The sequence below is a fragment of the Mastacembelus armatus genome, chromosome 5 (assembly GCF_900324485.2).
Source record: "Mastacembelus armatus chromosome 5, fMasArm1.2, whole genome shotgun sequence".
Taxonomy (NCBI): Eukaryota; Metazoa; Chordata; class Actinopteri; order Synbranchiformes; family Mastacembelidae; genus Mastacembelus; species Mastacembelus armatus.
In genome coordinates, this window is record NC_046637.1 from 7188651 (window position 1) to 7208120 (window position 19470).

General features: G+C 39.9%; 1 protein-coding gene across 1 annotated transcript; it reads left to right on the plus strand.

The window, feature by feature from the left end:
* Nucleotides 1-3397: 3397 nt before the first annotated feature.
* On the plus strand, nucleotides 3398-17497 carry ppm1j (protein phosphatase, Mg2+/Mn2+ dependent, 1J). Its single transcript, XM_026307362.1, has 10 exons — nucleotides 3398-3867; nucleotides 9637-9751; nucleotides 11251-11580; nucleotides 12177-12289; nucleotides 12547-12631; nucleotides 13212-13330; nucleotides 13617-13680; nucleotides 14223-14330; nucleotides 15357-15508; nucleotides 16091-17497. Exons 1-10 carry the CDS (start codon nucleotides 3611-3613, stop codon nucleotides 16236-16238), a joined length of 1491 nt encoding a protein of 496 aa, XP_026163147.1. The 5' UTR covers nucleotides 3398-3610; the 3' UTR covers nucleotides 16239-17497.
* Nucleotides 17498-19470: the final 1973 nt, after the last annotated feature.

Genomic DNA, 19470 nt, shown 5'->3' on the forward strand with positions numbered 1-19470 from the left:
CTTTCGGGGGCGTGCGAGTACGTTCGCCGGTCATGAGTTACGTCACTGTGTCCCTGGCTTGTCTTATTCTACCCAACCACCAGGGGGACGGGCCGTCCAGGGGCCAGTAGCCAGACTGTGAGTACCTTCGCTGGGAATGGACTGTGCTACAACGTCCCTGGTTCTTTAAGGACACAAGGACTTCTAACAGTCATTAGCCAGCATGTGAGCATGTTCGCTGCGCATGGTCTCTACGACAGTCCCGCTTGGTTCTCTTGGTCTTCACTACCACCAGAGGACCGGGACGTCCAGCGGACTGTATACGGCGTGTGAGTGCCTTCACTGTGCATTAGTTATGCCACAACGTCCCTCGTTTGTCTGGTTATTTAACACCACCAGAGGACCTGGCCGTCCAGCGGACAGTAGCCAGACTGTGAGCGCCTTCGCTGGTCATGGGCTGTGCTACAATGTCCCTGGTTTGTGCGGTTCTTTAACACCACCAGAGGACCGGGACGTGTAACAGCCATTAGCCAGCATGTGAGCATGTTCGCTGGCCGTGCGCTCTACCACAGTCCCGCTTGGTTCTCTGGGTCTTCAATATCACCAGAGGACCGGGCCGTCCAGCGGGCTGTATTCGACGTGTGAGTGCCTTCACTGGGCAATAGTTTTGCCGCAAACGTCCCTGGTTTGTTTGGTTCTTTAACACCACCGGGGTACCGGGACGTGTAACAGCCATTAGCCAGCATGTGAGCATGTTCGCTGGTCATGGTCTCTACCACAGTCCCGCTTGGTTTTCTGGGTCTTCACTGCCACCAGAGGACCTGGCCGACCGCGGGCTGTAGCCGGCGTGTGAGTACGTTCGCCGTGCATGAGCTATGCTACAGCGTCCCTGGTTTGACTGGTTCTTTAACACCACCGCGGTACCGGGACGTGTAACAGCCATTAGACAGCATATGCGCATGTTCGCTGTGCATGGGCTGTACCACAGTCCCGCTTGGTTCTCTGGGTCTTCATTACCACCAGAAGACCGGGTCGTCGAGAGTGCTTTCGGGGGCGTGCGAGTACGTTCGCCGGTCATGAGTTACGTCACTGTGTCCCTGGCTTGTCTTATTCTACCCAACCACCAGGGGGACGGGCCGTCCAGGGGCCAGTAGCCAGACTGTGAGTACCTTCGCTGGGAATGGACTGTGCTACAACGTCCCTGGTTCTTTAAGGACACAAGGACTTCTAACAGTCATTAGCCAGCATGTGAGCATGTTCGCTGCGCATGGTCTCTACGACAGTCCCGCTTGGTTCTCTTGGTCTTCACTACCACCAGAGAACCGGGTCGTCCAGCGGGCTTTTTAGCCAGCCTGTGAGTACATTCTATGGGCATGAGATATGACACAGCGTCCCTGGTTTGTCTGGTTCTTTAACACCACCAGTGTGCCGGGACATTTAACAGCCATTAGCCAGACTGTGAGCATGTTCGCTGGACATGGTCTCTACCCCAATCCCGGTTGGTTCTCTGAATCTGAAACCACCAGGCGAACGGAACATCCAGCGGCCAATAGCCAGACTGTGAGTACCTTCGCTGGTTTTGGGCTGTGATACAACGTCCCTGGTTCTTTAACGCCACCAGGATACCGGGACTTCTAATAGCCATTCGCCAGCATGTGAACATGTTCGCTGGGCATGGTGTCTACCCCAGTTCCGCTTGGTTCTCTGGGTCTTCACTACCACCAGAGGACCGGGACGTCCAGCGGACTGTATACGGCGTGTGAGTGCTTACATTGTGCACTAGTTATGCCACAACGTCCCTGGTTTGTCTGGTTCTTTGACACAACCGGGCTTTATCCGGCGTATGAGCACCTTCACCGGGCATTAGTTATGCTACAGTAGGGCATTAGTTATGCTACAGTAGGGCATTAGTTATGCTACAGTAGGGCATTAGTTGTGCTACAGTAGGGCATTAGTTATGCTACAGTAGGGCATTAGTTATGCTACAGTAGGGCATTAGTTGTGCTACAGCATTCCTGGTTTGTCCGGTTCTTTAACACCACCAGGGTACCGGGACGTGTGAGAGCCATTAGCCAGCATGTGAGCATATTCGCTGGGCATGGTCTCCACCACAGTCTCGCTTGGTTCTCTGGATCTTCACTACCACCAGGGGAACGGGACGTCTAGCGGCCAGTGGCCAGAGTGTGAATGCCTTCGCTGTGCATGGGCTGTGCCACAGCGTCCCTGGTTTGTCTGGTCTTTTCAAACTACCAGGGGGGATGGGACGTCCAGTGACCATTACACAGCCTGTGAGCACTTTTGCTGGGCATGGCCTCTAGTCACACTTGGTTCTCTGTCTTGACTACCACCAGAGGACCGGGCTTCCAGCGCGCTTTAGCCGCTGTGTGAGCACCTTCACGGGTCATGGCCTCTACTACAGCCCCGCTTGGTTCTCTTTGCCTTCACTACCACCAGGGGACCGGGGCGTCCAGTGGCCATTAGCCGGTCTGTGAGTACCTTCGCCAAGCATGGGCTGTGCCACAGTGTACTATGTTCCTCAAAATAAGAATCAAATATGAAGGTAATAAATAAGAATAAAAAACAACAATAAATGAAAACATTTCAAATAAATGTATAGTTGAGATCTTTATTATTAACTGATAAGAGCAAGTAGAGATAGAGAATGGATCAACTGATGTTTTCTTTACCTGCCGACAGTGTTAAGGGCAAAAGCAACCAATACTGAAGCATTTGCATCACATATCAGTCTCAGTCCTCGAGCAGTCTCAGCAGAGAGATGGACTGTGACAGTTCGAACTGACATTAGAACAAAACAATTACGTAACACAGGAAACTCTTTCTGTACCATTAATGGAAACTGGACCGAAACAGAGACTTAATATGATAAAATGTCGTTTACCAGGCCTTTTCTACTGAAACAGCAATCCACTACATCAGTGAGATGCAGACACTATGGACCAAAAAATGACACATAATTGTGCAGTGAAATGTTTATTCTCTTCCAAGATGAGACTTGTTTGTTATAGCTCTTTTCTTTTGCATAATATTCCTAATATCATTGAACGTGGTTTTGTGTGTGCAAGCAAATAGCTTTCAGATAAATATACTGAAGTGTTCAAGGAAATGAAAATAGTCAGTAATTTAATGGAATCATCAAAATTTATCATCTCAGAAATCCAATACATTGTGCCCCACGGTTATGCTTTGGTTAGAATATAATATATTATGTGTGTGTTGTTGTTATAGTGTATGGTTATAATATATTATATATATCTAACATGGTACCTTATTGACTGACTCCTTCTATCTCAACATATTATAGCTGGGATTTTCAGTGTCTTAAATTTGTGAACGAGTATGAAATGTTCGCGTCTCACTGCGCGTCCCTGTGAAGCCCTGCCTTCTGAGACGAGGTAGCCTCCTGCCGGATTACGCAGCTAGGACTTGATTCTGTTTGAATGAGGAAAACATCGTGTCTGTCTGTCTGAAAGCTGTCACATGGGGACACGGAGGAAAAAAACGCTTCCTGAAATGATCACTGGCTGTGTATCGTTGTTTCTTTTTCTCTAACGTAATATCGCATCGCGTCTAATTTTTCCGTCCGGATCTTTTCGTTCGAGCGTCGGTGCCGATGATGATCAGCAAAGTTAAGAACGCGATGTCCACCCTGGTGGGAGGGATGATGCCGCACGGACACCACCACAACCATCACTCAGGTGGTGGCCAGAGCAGCGGACCGGACAGCCTGCCGCCGCGCTTTCCTTATGGCCGGCCCGATTTCTTGGACCTCACCCCGGAGCTCCTGCAGTACTCCACCGAACACGCATCACGGCCGGTGCTCACGTTAAAGAGAGGCAGCAGGCTTCCCTGGGGGACGGGATACGCAGAGTGAGTGGGTCATGGTGTTCACAGAAATGTCCGATATTCACAGAAATCTCCGAAAAATCATTCACATCGCCACAGATTTTATTGCGGTCCTGATGAGCGTCAGGCCCGTGAGTCGCTGCAGCGCTGGGTGCACTGCAGCAGCCAAATAATGGCCAGCACGGCCTTTTGCTATTGTACAGGTTAGTGTGGGTCCCCAGAGCTGCTGCGAATGATGTAAATTCAGATCAGATTGTGTCTGCGCTGTATTCAGACAAAAATGCTCCCTGTCATGACACTGTGTTTTCAAAAATCTTAGAATACAGGCTCTTCCTCAGTTCAATTTTAAGATTTAACTTGAAATGCAAGGCCATATAAAAGGGAGAGCAAGAAATTCCTACGTGTTCATGTCACAAACAAGCTTTTCTCTGTTTTCTTATATCCACGACCTTTCTGATGTTTAAAACCCTCACTGCCAGTTTCTTTATCTTTGTGTCTCATGGTTCTTAGACTTTTCATAGACACTGAAAGACCCTGTGAGACTGTGTGTCGGGTTAATACTTCAGGTGATTTTGTCTTTGTCTTTTATAAGAAAAAAGCTTTTGTGTCTATTTGAAGCACAGACCACTCACAGTGAGCTACAGTGCAGAACTGTACTCCTGTGTCCTTGGTTTTACTGCAGGTGCTTTCATACTCCAGTACACCTGCAGTACTCATAGGTAGAAGGAATGCAGCACCACTTATGCATTTAGACCTTCCACTTTCCCATAGGGGAGAGTTTTGAAGGTCTGAACATCTTCAGGCGTATTGTATAGTGTATGTGGGCTGTATCACCCCTACCTGCACCCCTGAACCCTGTATGAAAACATACAAAAAGCCTGATTCTCAGTTTCAAAAGAGTACATGAAGAGATCTGTGATGACAGCTGTCCCAGAAGACTGAATGAGAGAGGTCATATGAGGACGCTGTAATGTAAAAAGGGAGGTTAGTGTGTGGGAATGTGCTCCGTCATCCGCGCTGTCATCTGCGTTCCGCAGCAAATGACTCGGATGGAAGTCGCTGAAACAGTATTCACAGTATTAGCTGTGCTGTTTACAACACAGTTCTGGTAGTGACTGAAAACAGCAATTAGCACCATAGTGAAGATTCAGTCCACTGGAAAACGCAGCATTGATGTCAAATCCTTTATAATCAGGCTGACTAAGGTATGTATTCACTTCCACAGCTGATTGCATCTCACAGAGGGCAATTCAATACAGCCATAAGGTACTAAATTAACCTTGATGTGAATGAACAGGTCAAAGGATGATTAGCTATGCAGCATCATTTCCATGAACATACACAGCAACATTTATATCTGGGATCATCTATCAACACCATTGCTTGTGCAGTAACAAGTACAAACAATGATGGCCAAGTGTAGGTGGATGTTGTCCAGTTGGAGGCTGACCTGCTGGACTACATTCAGACTGTGCTATTTCTCCACTTTGATATCACTAAATTAGTGTCAATCTGTCATTCTAGGGGTAATGAGGATTCATGGTCATTGTTATTGGATTGTCTTGGCCTGTCATCACAATGGTGTAGCATTTAGTGTGTATTTTCATTGGTTTTTGTCTATGTTTTATGCGAGAAAATAAAGACTATGGGCATTATTACTGTCTAAGTAAGCATACACACATAAAGAGAATCTTGAACCTAAACTCTGCCAGTAGTTTTAGGATGGTTTAAGATGGTCAAGATAATGAGTCTTAATTGATGCTGCTGTACTAGACTGTGCCAGCATAAACATGTGAGTGCACTTTCAGTAACCCACTCAGAGCGCTTTAGTCAAGTAGCTATATGATACTGTTTAAAATGGAGGCACAGACACCCAGGCCCTGGCACTGGGAACATGAAATAGAGTGTGAGAAAGCAAAGGCTGAAAAAAGAGTATTTATGCTTGTTTTTTAAAAACTTTTTTATGATCTTTCGATCTATTTTTAAACTTTAAGAATGATCATACAGTTGAATCACAAATATAAGGAATATAGACTGGATTCAAAAAGTGTACACTTTTTGTGCGGTTTATTGGATTGTAGATTTAATTTTAAATGAATACATAATGATGAATTGGAAGCATGTTTTTGGAAAATTCTGCAAATGTAAAGCACTCAGACCCTTAGTTTAACCCTTTTAGCTGCAATTACAGCTTAATGTCTTCTTCCATTTCATAATTATTAAGGCCACTGTTCTCCTGGGAACATTCAAAGCTTTAGAAATGGTTTCATACCCTCACCCTAATCTACCTGTCACAGCTTAGTTTTAGTCCTGACATCCAGTGTGAATTGTATGATTTTATATAAACAAATATGTGCATTTCTAAACTGGGCCCAGTCAATTCAATTTGTTTTAACAGACATACTGCTGTTTACATTACACAGAGTATTAGTGTCCAAATCCTAAACTGATAATAAGATACAGTTTACAAGTTGGAGCATGGTCTAATGTTTTTAATGTTTTAAAAATGTGGCCAAAAAAATGTTTTCAAGACACTTCAGTGCCTCTTATTGTTCTACTGGTTTATGTCATGTCTCAGCTGTCAGTTTTCATTTCAGGATCTCATCATGTCCTTTGCAACCATGTCAAGCAACTTCCTCTCCCTGAAAAGGAATTCAGACTATGACTAGACAAATTCCTCATGCTACAGATTAAGACTTCATTTCAACACTGTTGTTAATTTTATGAAGAAGACTTGCAGTGTTTTTCTGTCTTACCTTTCCAACCAGAAACAGCAACCGAGGATTCATTTTTTCACATTTAATATGTAAAACTCCTGGCAAATGTTTACTGTAATTCTGTCTGCATTATGAGCAGAGGCATTGGATACACACCCCAAACAGTCCAGACTGTTGTAACGGGTATATACTTCTACTTGAAACTCTGCACCACTGATCGGCCTCTGATTGAACCACATCACTAAAACAGCCTTTTCTTGCTAGGAGGATATACTGAGACATGGTGTCGATTGTAACATTTTTATGTAAGCTATAGCTTCATGTTAAGAATGTGTCTTTTTTTCATGTTTTTTACTAAAACACGTATGTGCAGACATACATTGTTTAAAAAAAAAAAGTGACGCTCAGGAGCAGCAATAAGAGAATTCACGGGAACTCATAACTTCCTCTTTTGAACTTTCCTTGCATAATATCGTATATTGTAGGAGGGTTCAAATAGAGACACACTGTTTTACCAAACATGACCAAAATGGTTTTCAGTCACAGGGTATGGAAACATGTGACTGAAACACAGAATTAAGTCGCATTAGAGACTGGTTTAGAATCACGTCCTCCCACAAAGCCGGCATTTATCTTCAATTATAGTTTACTGAGTGCATGTGACTGCTGTCAAAACACAGAATAATTGCTGATTCTGTACTGGGAGTGGTGAAACTATATTACACTGCAAAAATGCTGAAGGACATTTGCTTTCATATTCAGTATGTTAAAAACAATTTATAGTTATTACTTTTTATTTTTTACTTTGATTTCTCATTGAACAAGACAGCTATTCCACTATGGCATTTGAGTATTATTATAGAAATAATATTCCAAAAGTATTATGTAATTATGTGACATCATCTTATGAAGAGTAGTATTATAAGACAGTATTTTGCATTAGGTTCTTAACCTGTGTGTTTTCAGCTAGTGAATCAAGAGTAGCCCGAACAATACACAACTGAGCCAACAAAGGGTGCTGGCAGAACAGTTTTGATCATATTACAATAGAGATGAAGACTAGTTTCCCTACAGTCAGGTCTCTGAAAATATCCTGGTATTAGCAGAAAGTTTAGACAATAATCAGGCGACTTTAATTCTTTCTGATGCTGGAGCATAATGCAGGACACTGTGATCCTGGTCCATAGCTATCAACTGATTGGAAAGTGAAAGGCCTTTTTTATAATCCAGATTTGGGCAGCAGTTGCATTTTGAACCATATATTCAGTGCTCTCTGATGTCAAAGCTTCTGGCCAGCCAGCAACCATTTTCTGTAATGATTGTAATCAGTGGAACGATTTGGAAAGGGAGAAGTAAAAGGCCTTATTTTGAGTCTGGTTTTCTGTTTTGTTCTGTGTTCTGTGTTCTGTGTTCTGTGCACAGTTTGTCCTCTTTCTCTTTCTCTGCCAGTTTCTCTTATATTTTTTGCCTCTAACGAATTTCCCTTACTCTACCTAATGACACCGACAGTAACTGGTAAATTACTAATTCCTTTTCTGCAGGTCCTTCAGGACAGTATTTGAATTATTGAATAATAATTGTTACTTGAATTACTGCCCATATTAGCTAATATGGTATTTATCTATAATTCAAACTGAAAGTGTTATGCAATATGTCAGCATGGTGTCCTAACTGCAGAATGTCCAAGTCACCCTCATGCGGCAGTTTAAAGGACCATTCCAGCCAAATTACTCAGACCATAGCCTACCACACAGCTAACCATTTTCAAGACATTTTATGCATTTGCATTTTGTGTATTTTTTTCCTAATGTTCCAAATAGCCTAGTTTCTGTTCACTTAAGTGGAGTATGAAACGCAAAATTCTCGAAACTCCCTTCGGTTGTGTAATCTATGCACATTTTGGATTAGTTTTGTTACATTATTTAGTTTTGTCTAATCAGTACTTTTATATTAGCAAAGGACACAATGACAATGGCAAAATAATAATAATAATAATATGAATGGGGACACTACAGTGATAAACCCACAGAGAATTATGGCCCAGCTCTGCAGCACCTTTCAGCTCGATGAAGCATTTCAAGATCTTTCAGTTCATTGTTTTGGTTTTACTACCCATCAACCTTAATTCCTGCATCAACAGGCAGCTGTTCAGTGATGACGAGTAATGAAAAGCATTTAAAGTTAGCATTTAGTAAATAAACACAGAGGCAGTTCCAGAGCCAGATATTGCCTCAAGAGAACAAAACCGAGCTAAAGGCGGAGTAAATATTGGACGTAAAATTTACAGGTTCCCAAAAAAAAAAAAAAAAAAAAACAACCTCTAAATGAATGCTGATGGTGCTCTGTGTCTGCTGGATGTGTGCATAATAAAGGGGTTTGCTGACACATAACAACTTTATAAGGCAATAATATGTTAGTGTTGCGTGGACAGTGTTGTCCCCCAGCCCCAACTGCACAAAAAACATAAATCCATCATTTTAATCCATGATGGATTACAGGGCAACTCAAGTAAATTTTATGAATCTGCAAACAAAATGGAAACTGCAGGAAAGATCTTAACCATATGCCATATATTTGAAAAAAAAATTAACAACATAAAGTAAATATGATTTATACTACAATAAGTAAAAACAACACTATACAGCCAAACTAAAAGTTTAATATTGTTTGAGCATCCATGTGTTGTAAAACCTGGAAATTTCAAGGTCAGACTGGATGTTTTTGTTACAGTTTATTAATTTGATTTGATTTAGGAGCTAAGGATCAGTTACAGCTTCACTTGGTACCTCCATTGAAGGCTGCTGTATCACACACCAGGACAAATGTTGCTGCTAGACTATGAAACGGTGCATTACTCTAAAGCCATTATCCTCCACAGGCATCAGCACACAATAAAAACACTTAATCCCTCCTGCAAGTTCCCTGTGGGACATGACTGCCCCACTTTGTATCTCTCTGGTCAACTCCCTCATCTTTTGGCTGCTATTATTTTTTCCTGTGATTAGAGGACTAAGGGTATACATTCTAAATCGTCAGACTCTTGACTCATCTTTGTTCTCATCTCTTTCTCCACCAGAGTGATCAATGCTGGGAAGAGCATGCTGAATGAGGATCAGGCCTCTTGTGAGAAACTGTTTGTGAAGAAGCCGAGCAGCAAACACCGTAACTCTACTCTGCTGGAGGACAATGGGGTGAGCAAAGGGAAAACTCCTTAACATCAAAATAGGAATCAAAGAATGAGGGATGAAATGTCTATCTAAAGGCTGTCAGCTCCAGAAATGATCACTGACCATGTTTTTCACTCTGATGCCCGTTAGCTTTAAGTCCTGAAGGTTTCTGAGATGAGCAGCACTTAAGGGTATTTTAAATTCACTCACTATATTCTAACTAGCATGGTAACCTCCTCACAGTACCCGTGCTTTCATTGTAGTGGTGTGATACCCACTAGTGGTGTCTTTGCATTCTATTCTGTATTGATGGATTTATGTCATTACTTGCAATTCCACCCCAGTCCTTATGGGATTTCTCAGTTTTCACTTTGTACTCTATCATTCAAATACTTCTGGTATAACCCTTGTCTTGTCCTCAAAAAGCCAAGCATCAGAAACAAGTTCCACTCAGATAATATCTGAGTTAAACATTGTTGGAATATGTCTATATTCACCATCATTTTCATAGTAAAGAACATTTAAGGACCAAAAACTTGTGTCCTGTGTAAAGCTGAAAGTGCCAGATCTGGCTGTGCGTTGGGATTTTTTTGCCAAACGTCTACAATCAAAATTGTGCCGTAAAGACACAGTGAGTTACTTTCTTATTGTACTATCTAAAAATACATGCATACATCACAAATATACACCACACAGTCTCTGAGAACTGTAACTGGGTCCCCAGAGTACAGGACAAAATTGTAGGTCTGTAATCTTTCAAAATACATTTACTGAGACGAGTAGGTCTAAAATATATATATAGTGGCTTAACATCTATGTACATATTTTAGACCTACTTGTCTCAAAAGGCCTGCACACAGACATATAACCCAGCATACGTCTCATCCTCCATTTGGTGTAAATAAATGACATCATCCCTTGTTGCTTCCCTCCCCCTCCCTTTGAGTCTAGCATGAGAGTGGTAAGCAGATGTCTCAGTCCTGTTCATCTGTTAGTCAGTCACTCAGGCCAACTCAGCTTGTAAACATGCCTGCAAACACAAAGGTGGCAGGGCCTTTGCAGACGCCATTGTTCAGGAACAGTCATGGATGAGGAGAGTTTTCTTGCAGTCTCTCCATTACTCCAGTTCATGTCAGACCACATATTATGTGTGATCTGTATTGTAAGTTAAAAATAATTCAGTTTTTACTTTGTTTTTTTTTCTATGCTACTACTCAAGCACTACTGTTATTTATTGTTGTAGAGATGTATTCTGCCCTATAAATCATGAAAAGTAAAGCTCAATAACATTTTTATATCTTGCCAGCTTTCCGTTAATATTATAATCTAGATTTACTGCGTCTGTGGTTCAGTGGGGCCTCAAATGAAATAAACATATTGCTGAGCATTAAAACTGTCACCAGCTGCAATCCCAGAGCCTGTAAACCCTTCCAAATCTGGGCCTTCTGCTTAGAGTTGTAATCTCATTGGAGATTTTAAAGCCACACCCATAACCATAAGAATATGTATGTATCACTTTGTAGGATGGCACAGGAATCCCTCTTCACTTCTGGGGTGTATTTGATGGACATGCTGGTTCTGGAGCTGCCATCATGGCCTCCAAGCTTCTTCACCGTCTCATCAGAGATCGTCTGGGAGAAATCTGCCACCTGCTGGAGAACCCTACTAGTGCGCCTCCTATATGCCTCGCCAAAAACGGCAGCCCATACCAGGCAGAGACGAAAAAAGGAGCCACGCAGGAACCAGAAGACCCAGACGCTGTCAGTGACTCTACAATCCGCTTTCACATGGAGAAGGTTGTCAGTTTGGAGAGCCTGGTGATGGGAGTCATAGAGACCGCCTTCAAACAGATGGTGAGGAGAAGATAATGAACAATGCATGTGAACTAACAAGTAAACAATATGTTGAGTATTTCAAGTTGCACTTTTTTTTAACATTACTGAAGATGTTCTATTCATTTTAGAGACAGCACTTCTGGCTTGCTATCTTAGTCTGTTATGCTTTGTACCAAGGGTCACCAAAGAGAAGGTCTCATTTTGGCCTGGCTCAGCAGGTGATGTTGGTCTAATAGTTGATCAGCCAGTTAGTCTACCATTTTGGTCTAGAATGAAATATATACATAACTGCTGCAAAATTTGATACATTCATTAAATTTAATGACTTTAGTGATTCTTTAACAGTATTTTATGCACCCTGACCTTTTATGTGGTGCCATCATCAGGTCAGATTTTTGTTTATTATTTTACCAAATGCCAGCAAAGCTAGATGCTAATTTGGCTGTAGACTTTTTGCATTCTTGGCTCAATAACAGATGTTCACGAGTCATTAATTTAGTTTTTCTGTTATAAATCATACCAAAGGATGATAGAAAAAATATGACAGAGAATATAATGAGTTATTCAGTGCAGTGAGAGGCAAAGTGACTTTGTGGCCTTTTGTTTTTACTTAGGATGACCTAATTGAGAAGGAAAAAGCATCCTATGCCATCTCTGGTGGGTGTTGTGCCTTAGCTGCCATTCATTTGATGGGGAAACTTTATGTTGCCAATGCTGGAGACAGCAGGTGAGAGAACTGAGAAAGAACTTCTACTATAAGCCACAGTATAAATAAACATTAATTAGAAATTTACTAGACAACTTTTTTACTAAAAATCTGTATTATTATTAGTATAGTTTTATTAACACTGCATATGTAATTCCCTATAATGTAGCTCACCACTCTACAGTGTATGGAAGCTGAACTATCAACTGTTACGGAAATTTTGATAAAAGTGATGGTATTGTCTCACTCCTGCCTCTCCTCCCTCTTTACCTCTGCAGGGCTATAATCATACGAAATAATGAAGTCATTCCCATGACTAATGAATTCACACCTGAGTCAGAGAGGCAGCGACTACAGTATCTGGTATACTTCTCCTTTTAAGTTATATATGGCAATTTTTACCAGTTGACATATACATTAACAATACAGTGATATATCCAGTGTATCTTATGAAAACATAGCAATCTGTAAAAGGAAACGTATAAATGTTAATTGTTATTAGTGAAATTAGGTTTTACTGACACCAAAGTTAAGTTCTTCATTTGGTCTTTGCACAATTACAAATTAATCTGAATATATGACTTATTGCGCATGTCCCTCAGGTTTTTACATCACATAGAAACAGAAAAACATACAAAAAGCAACTATCTTAAAATTGGAGCAGTAATAGTTGAAAATGACTTGAGGTTGATAAGTAGAAAATGTGTAGAAGAGGGATAAAATCCAGTTTCACACTGAAATACATTGATGCTTGTCAGTTACCGGTTTAAGTAACTGGTTGTAGTTCTGAGTCACAGAGTGGGAAGATGATTTGTGCCATCTATTTGCTGCACACAGCACTGCAGACCTTATACAACACATACAGAACTGCTCAATCGTATGCAACATTTAGTATTTTGTTCAGAAGTTTGATGTGACCTCCCCATTTTGTGTGTCGCTCCAGGGTTTCCTGAGGCCAGAGCTTCTGGGTAACGAGTTCACTCACATTGAGTTCCCTCGTAGGATCCAGCACAGCGAGCTGGGCAAAAAGATGCTCTACAGAGACCACAGCATGACTGGCTGGTAAAACTTTGAGAACCATTTAATCACATTTTTTACAGTTAATTACTTTTTGTGGACACTTTTTCTGTATAATTGTTGACAGGCATTTCATTGTGAAGTTTAAGTAGAAATACGTGTGGAAGAATGGCCGAAAAGGGACAACAGCTAACACATATTTTTTAGCATTTCTTTGATAAATCAAAATCAGTAAAAATATATGGATCTACTTGACTCATCAGTTAATTAATGGTGTCTGCATTACTGCGGTCATGTGTCAAACATATAAGATCTGTTTGTTTTGTCACAGGGCTTATAAGACAATCGTTGAAGATGACTTGAAATTCCCGCTGATATACGGAGAAGGCAAAAAGGTAACAAACTCAGTTTATAGCACTGAATCACAGCCTGCTGATATAAATGTTCTTAAATGCTCCATTAGACAATGACAGGAACATAATATAATCAATTCATTTAGCTTTATTTGTCCTTTAAACCATGTACAATAATCATAGTACATAGTGAAGCAAAACTATGTTCCTCCAGGAACCATGGTGCTACATAAGGACAGTAAAACAATACTGAGGACTATACATACAGTATCTGTAATCACACTGCTCACATTTTCTATAGTGTTATGTATTTCACTTTATTTTAATTGGATTTTTAATTAAAAAGCATTTTGACATTTTCTGTTGTTAGCTGATTTCTGCAGCATCAGTCTGGGTAGAAATGAGACCTGTTTAACATTTTCATTATTTGTCTGAGAGAACACAGGCTTCACTCAATAATCCTTTGTAAATGTTTTTAGGATTTTTTTTTTTGTTGTTGTTTTTTTTTAACCTGAAGCACAACCTAGAATAATAACCTACAATACTATGTGTGTGCCTTTGTCATTCTGTGTTGGTACACACAGGCTCGTGTCATGGCGACAATCGGAGTGACCCGCGGGCTGGGAGATCATGACCTGAAGGTGTACAACTCCAATATTTACATCAAGCCTTTCCTCTCATGTGTCCCTGAGGTGAGTGTGTGGAGTCAGGAGCAGCTCTAGTTGTCAGCACTGTCTGATGAGTCGCCTCATCATCGCTGCCTAAGACTCTTCAGGATACCTTCACTCTTTTGATAATTCAAGAATATTAGAAGGAGAAAAAGAAATCAAGCTAAGTTGTGTATACATTTCTTACTGTCTGTATTGTTCTTAGTGTCCTCTGTTATCAAGCTCTCAAACCGAAAATATCTCTCAAACACACAGTATAGTCTTCCATCATATGAGAATCTTTCCACAGAAAATGTGGGAATGATTAGCATTCATTTCAGACAATCACCAACTCTGCAGCTGTGTTTATTTTTAATTTGAGGAATGATGGGAAAAAAACAAAATTTTGCTTCTTAGTTACATTTCTACACTTAGCTCTGATTTCCATTTTACTTTGACATACAGAAAACTACAATCTTTTTGAATTTGTAAGGCCAGATAACCTACACAGTTTAGACATTATACTGTGGTTTTATACTGTGGTCTTTTTATATGTTCCCAACAGCATAACAATTAATGTGGAGCCCTTATTTCATAACTGTATTTTTATTTGCTTCCCATAATAATCCCTAGCTTGTAAATGTCAAATTATATCATTGTTTCCAATGGCAAATTCCTTCTTCAATTCATTCAGATGCTTCAAATCTCCACCTTGGCTTAAATGAACAGAGGTTTGCAATCACTTTAACGTTTTTAAAGAAAAGGTAGAAGTGTAGACCCCAGTATTGTTAAGTAAAATATATCCTACACTTCTACTTGTTAGAGTTAATTTCTCATGTCTTGTTCAATCTTAGCATTTCATGTTTGCTTAACGCACCTGCCTATAATATACTTGTTGAAAGTGCCTTTAAATCAGTGGCTCAGCCTAATGTAAAAAAGTCCCTGAACATGAGCAGCTTTGCTACAGCAAATGAAGATTATGTCCTTTGCATGCCAGCATACATTTGCTAATCTTCCAACACTATATATATATATATATATATATATATATATTATCATATTATATCACAGGTACAAGTTTATAACCTGGATGAAAACAAACATGGGCCAGATGACGTCTTGGTCATGGGTACAGATGGATTGTGGGACGTAACGACGGACAGGGAAGTGGCAGATGCTGTGACAGCTTACTTATCTTGCTGTGACCCTTCTGATCCTATGAGGTATAATCGGCAGTTTTCTAAATCCACTGTATGTGCAGTGGTTTACTCTTATAGTCAGTATGTCCACTATGTGGTGACAAATTATTAAGTCTGCTGCTTAGAATTACGATATATCCAATTACCTTTAATCAATATATAAAAATAAAACATTTTTATATCAGATAAGGGCATTTAATGTGTTTATTAATGTGTTTATTGTTGTTATTTATAACTTTTATCAATCATCTCTTTATTAGGTTCACTAATGGAATCCAGTACAGTCCTGATCTACTTCTGTGATGCCTAATATGTTTTGTTGACCCATTCATAATGATAAATTATATAACATAGGTCATAGTTAGTGTTGTTGTTGTACTGGACTGTATTATATTCAGATATGTATTGTAATATTCTGTAGTTAAACAGGGTGGACAAAAAATTAGAAACACCTTTTTAGATTGTTGAATTGGTACTTGAACAAAAAACAGAATGCATTTTGTCTGATACACTAACATGATTCAATAGTAGTATTTTGTGTATTTCCATTAGAATTAAATTACAGTGTATGCCCCTTTTGTAATGATTGTTTTGTGTGTTACACAGATACACACTGGCAGCCCAGGACCTGCTGATGAGGTCTCGAGGAGTGCTGAAAGAGCGTGGCTGGCGGCTACCCAATGATAAACTGGGCTCAGGTGATGACATTACTGTATTTGTCATCCCGTTGGCAGGGCATGAGTCAGAGACATGACGGGGTGCTGTAGTGACCGCTCTGACAGGGCTCACTCTCCTTCCCATGGTCCCTCCTCTTGACTCCCTCTTAAACTGTGGACCTACAGGGCAGCGGGAGATAAAAACACCTTTGTCATTCGGAAGACTCGGGTCTGAGCAGCACTTTCATCAACCAGTAAATCAGACCCAGTCCCAGCCACTTCACTTCAACCTAACCCAGGACCCCATCTCCTTTGGTTGCTCTCAGTCATGTAACAGAAGATTTTTAGTCTCCCAGACCTGTTGTTTGCAATGGTTGCCAGTGAGAATTAATCCCTTGTAGTATTTTTGTTTCCTGTTTATGTTCAAGGCTGGGCCGCTCCTCAAACCTTTGAATGGATTTTTCATGTCATGCTGTAAATGTGACTCTCATTTGTAAAAAGACAAAAAAGCCTCTCGCAGTTTCACAATCATAACTTGTAAAGGGATTGTAGCAGAGCATGTGAGGAAACCAAAGAGATGCCATTGATGGCATAAGGATGGAGATTTGTAAAAACAAACACATTAAAGATAAATATTCATGTCTGTACATTAAAGAAACATGAAGGAGGTAAAAACAGAGGGATGGACTTTTACAGCACTGAACCCAAACAGAATCAGTTGACTGTGTTGCTGTATTTTCTCTGTGGATGATGACTGAATGAGGCACTTGAAGAATGTTGCACATGCACAGCGGTAGTCTGTTGATTTGTGATATCTTTTTACTGAAAGTGTTCATAGATTAATTATTTTATTTTTCTCATTACAACAATGAGAACAAAGGGATATACATCAGTTCAGTAAAAGAAATGAAGGAACTTCATATTTTGTTTAATTTAACTACTTGTTTTCTTTGTTTATCCCTCAGATTGGAAAGTAAATTGTTCTTCTTAAATGTGTTGCTATAGTAAGATGTGATAAACTTCACATATATGCCTTATTAAGCGATGAAAGGGACTCAAATTTTTTTCTTCAAATGCACTAAATTTGATTCTTGTAGGACCATCGTATGCCCTTAAATGTACTGTATACCTCTTTTGTACCATTTTTATGTCATGTTGTTATTTAGATTATTCATATATTTTTAAAGATAACTTTGGTTGCAAGCAGTATCAGAAGTTTTATTTTTATGTTTCTATCCATAACTTTGTTTAGAGAGATAGTGTGTCCTAGATGATGAGCTACACAAAATGTGAGATAGAAGGGTAATGTGTACCAGTAATAAAAATAAAACCTGATTTTTCCCATTTGCTTTCAAAATATTTATTTACACTTGTGTGTCACTGACTCATAGTCCCATGTATTCCTCAAAAGAAAACAGACCGGAAGAGTCAGAACAGTTTAAATACTCTGTCCCTGACAATTGTTTGATTTTTTGATCCCAAACTATAGCTTTTATTATATTTATTGTTTAGAAAACAACAACTTCCGTGATACCTGGGTTAAAAGTAAAAAATAATAAGAATAATTTGTGTTACCAACATTATTTATATCCCATCAAAAAGGTATGGCCATATTGAGCAGAATCTCTCTGCACATACTCTCATATTATATTGGATTTCAGAAAAGATCTAAAAACTGTTTCAATAAAAGTTAGTTTTTATTTAGAGTCTAATGTTTAACATAAGTATGAAGCATTTCAACATAAAATGAAGTATTTAAGGGTTACCTTTGTGCTTTGACACTGGCTTTACTTCCTCATTACAGATATTACATATTTTACATATTTTACATTTATTTTCTTCTCTGAACTAATCTAAAATCCAAGCATTGAAACTGTAATCTACCCATCTGGGCTTTTAATTCAGTGAAGATGGCAAAATCCATAAATGACTAGAAAGCTTAACACCAAATAGGGAGAAAAGTCATGTTTTATGTGTTATGTGGCTTATTCTTGATAACATATTTAGTTTATTTGCCAAAAAGGCATTCTCGGGCTAAGAGATGTACAGCAATCATTACTGATATAGAGTAATGATTGCCAGCTGTTACTTATCTTAGGATCAATTAGATCCCACAGAGTTCAAACAATCTCATAACACTCAAAAATCCTAATAGAGTATGGGGACTTATCATAAAGCATCATATTTTATAGGATCACTATAGATCCACTGTACTTGTTCATGTATAGGCTTTAAAAATAGCCTGAAAATATGCTACAAATTCCTTATAATGTGGAGTACAAAAATAAAATAGCATTTAAAGAAAATACTTAAGAATTCAAAAATCTCAAAATTGTACTGACATTCTCCAATTTAGTTATTTTCTCCACTACTGGTTTTTCAGTCAGTGGAGAAAAAAAAACAATTACCGTAACATCATATTTAATCTTGTTTGATGTTACAAAATTACTCCTGTGTGAGTTTGCTTGTTATAGATCATAATGGTCTATGTAAGGTGATCCTTCATGTGAAAACAGTTACAATCCTAATCCTTTACTAAAACAGAGACATGTTTGTGCTGAATGCCCAGCTTTGTTCATGCTGAGAGATCACACTGGTCAACAGTGCACCTTACAGCCTGCAGGATGTGACTTTTCAGATATATGCAATACATGGTGGGGGTACAACACTGGTGAGATCCACACCCATCCCTCCTGTTGCACGAGTCTTCTTGTACTACGGATGATGTCATCTTTGACCGGGGATGGGAGGAGGGACCTGGGTGACTCCAACGCCTGCAGCAGCTCCGTCAAACCAAATGGAAGTAACGCAGGATATACAAACATCAGCTTTCAAAATAAGTGTGTATTCAGCCTAAATTGGTGTGGCAATTGAGAAAACGTGCTGCAAGCAGCTTATTTGAGAAACTGCGTCATGTTGGACAGGAAATCGGTACAGAATATCTGGCCACATCAAAATCAATGATGTAACAGCAGGTATTTGATTGTCGGACCCAGGTGTGTTTACATGTCCTGGATGTTAGTATTCCTCCAAGGCCCAAATAAGCACGTGATTAAACAATAAGGCTGGGGAAAAATATTTTCAACATATCCTATGTATAGACCAAACCAAGTGAAATGATCAAGCTGTTGAAAATAGTTCCCAACAAATACACCATTTAGGGCTGTTCGCATGCTAAAAAAGAAACAAAGATTGAGAAGTGTAATGTATAATGGGAAATATAAGACTTTAACCTTTGGAGAATGACTCCTCTTTTATTTTGAAAGTCTTAAACGGAAGTGCTAGCCTGTTAGCCTAGCCTCTTAGCTTGTCGCGGGTGTCGGTGGGAGG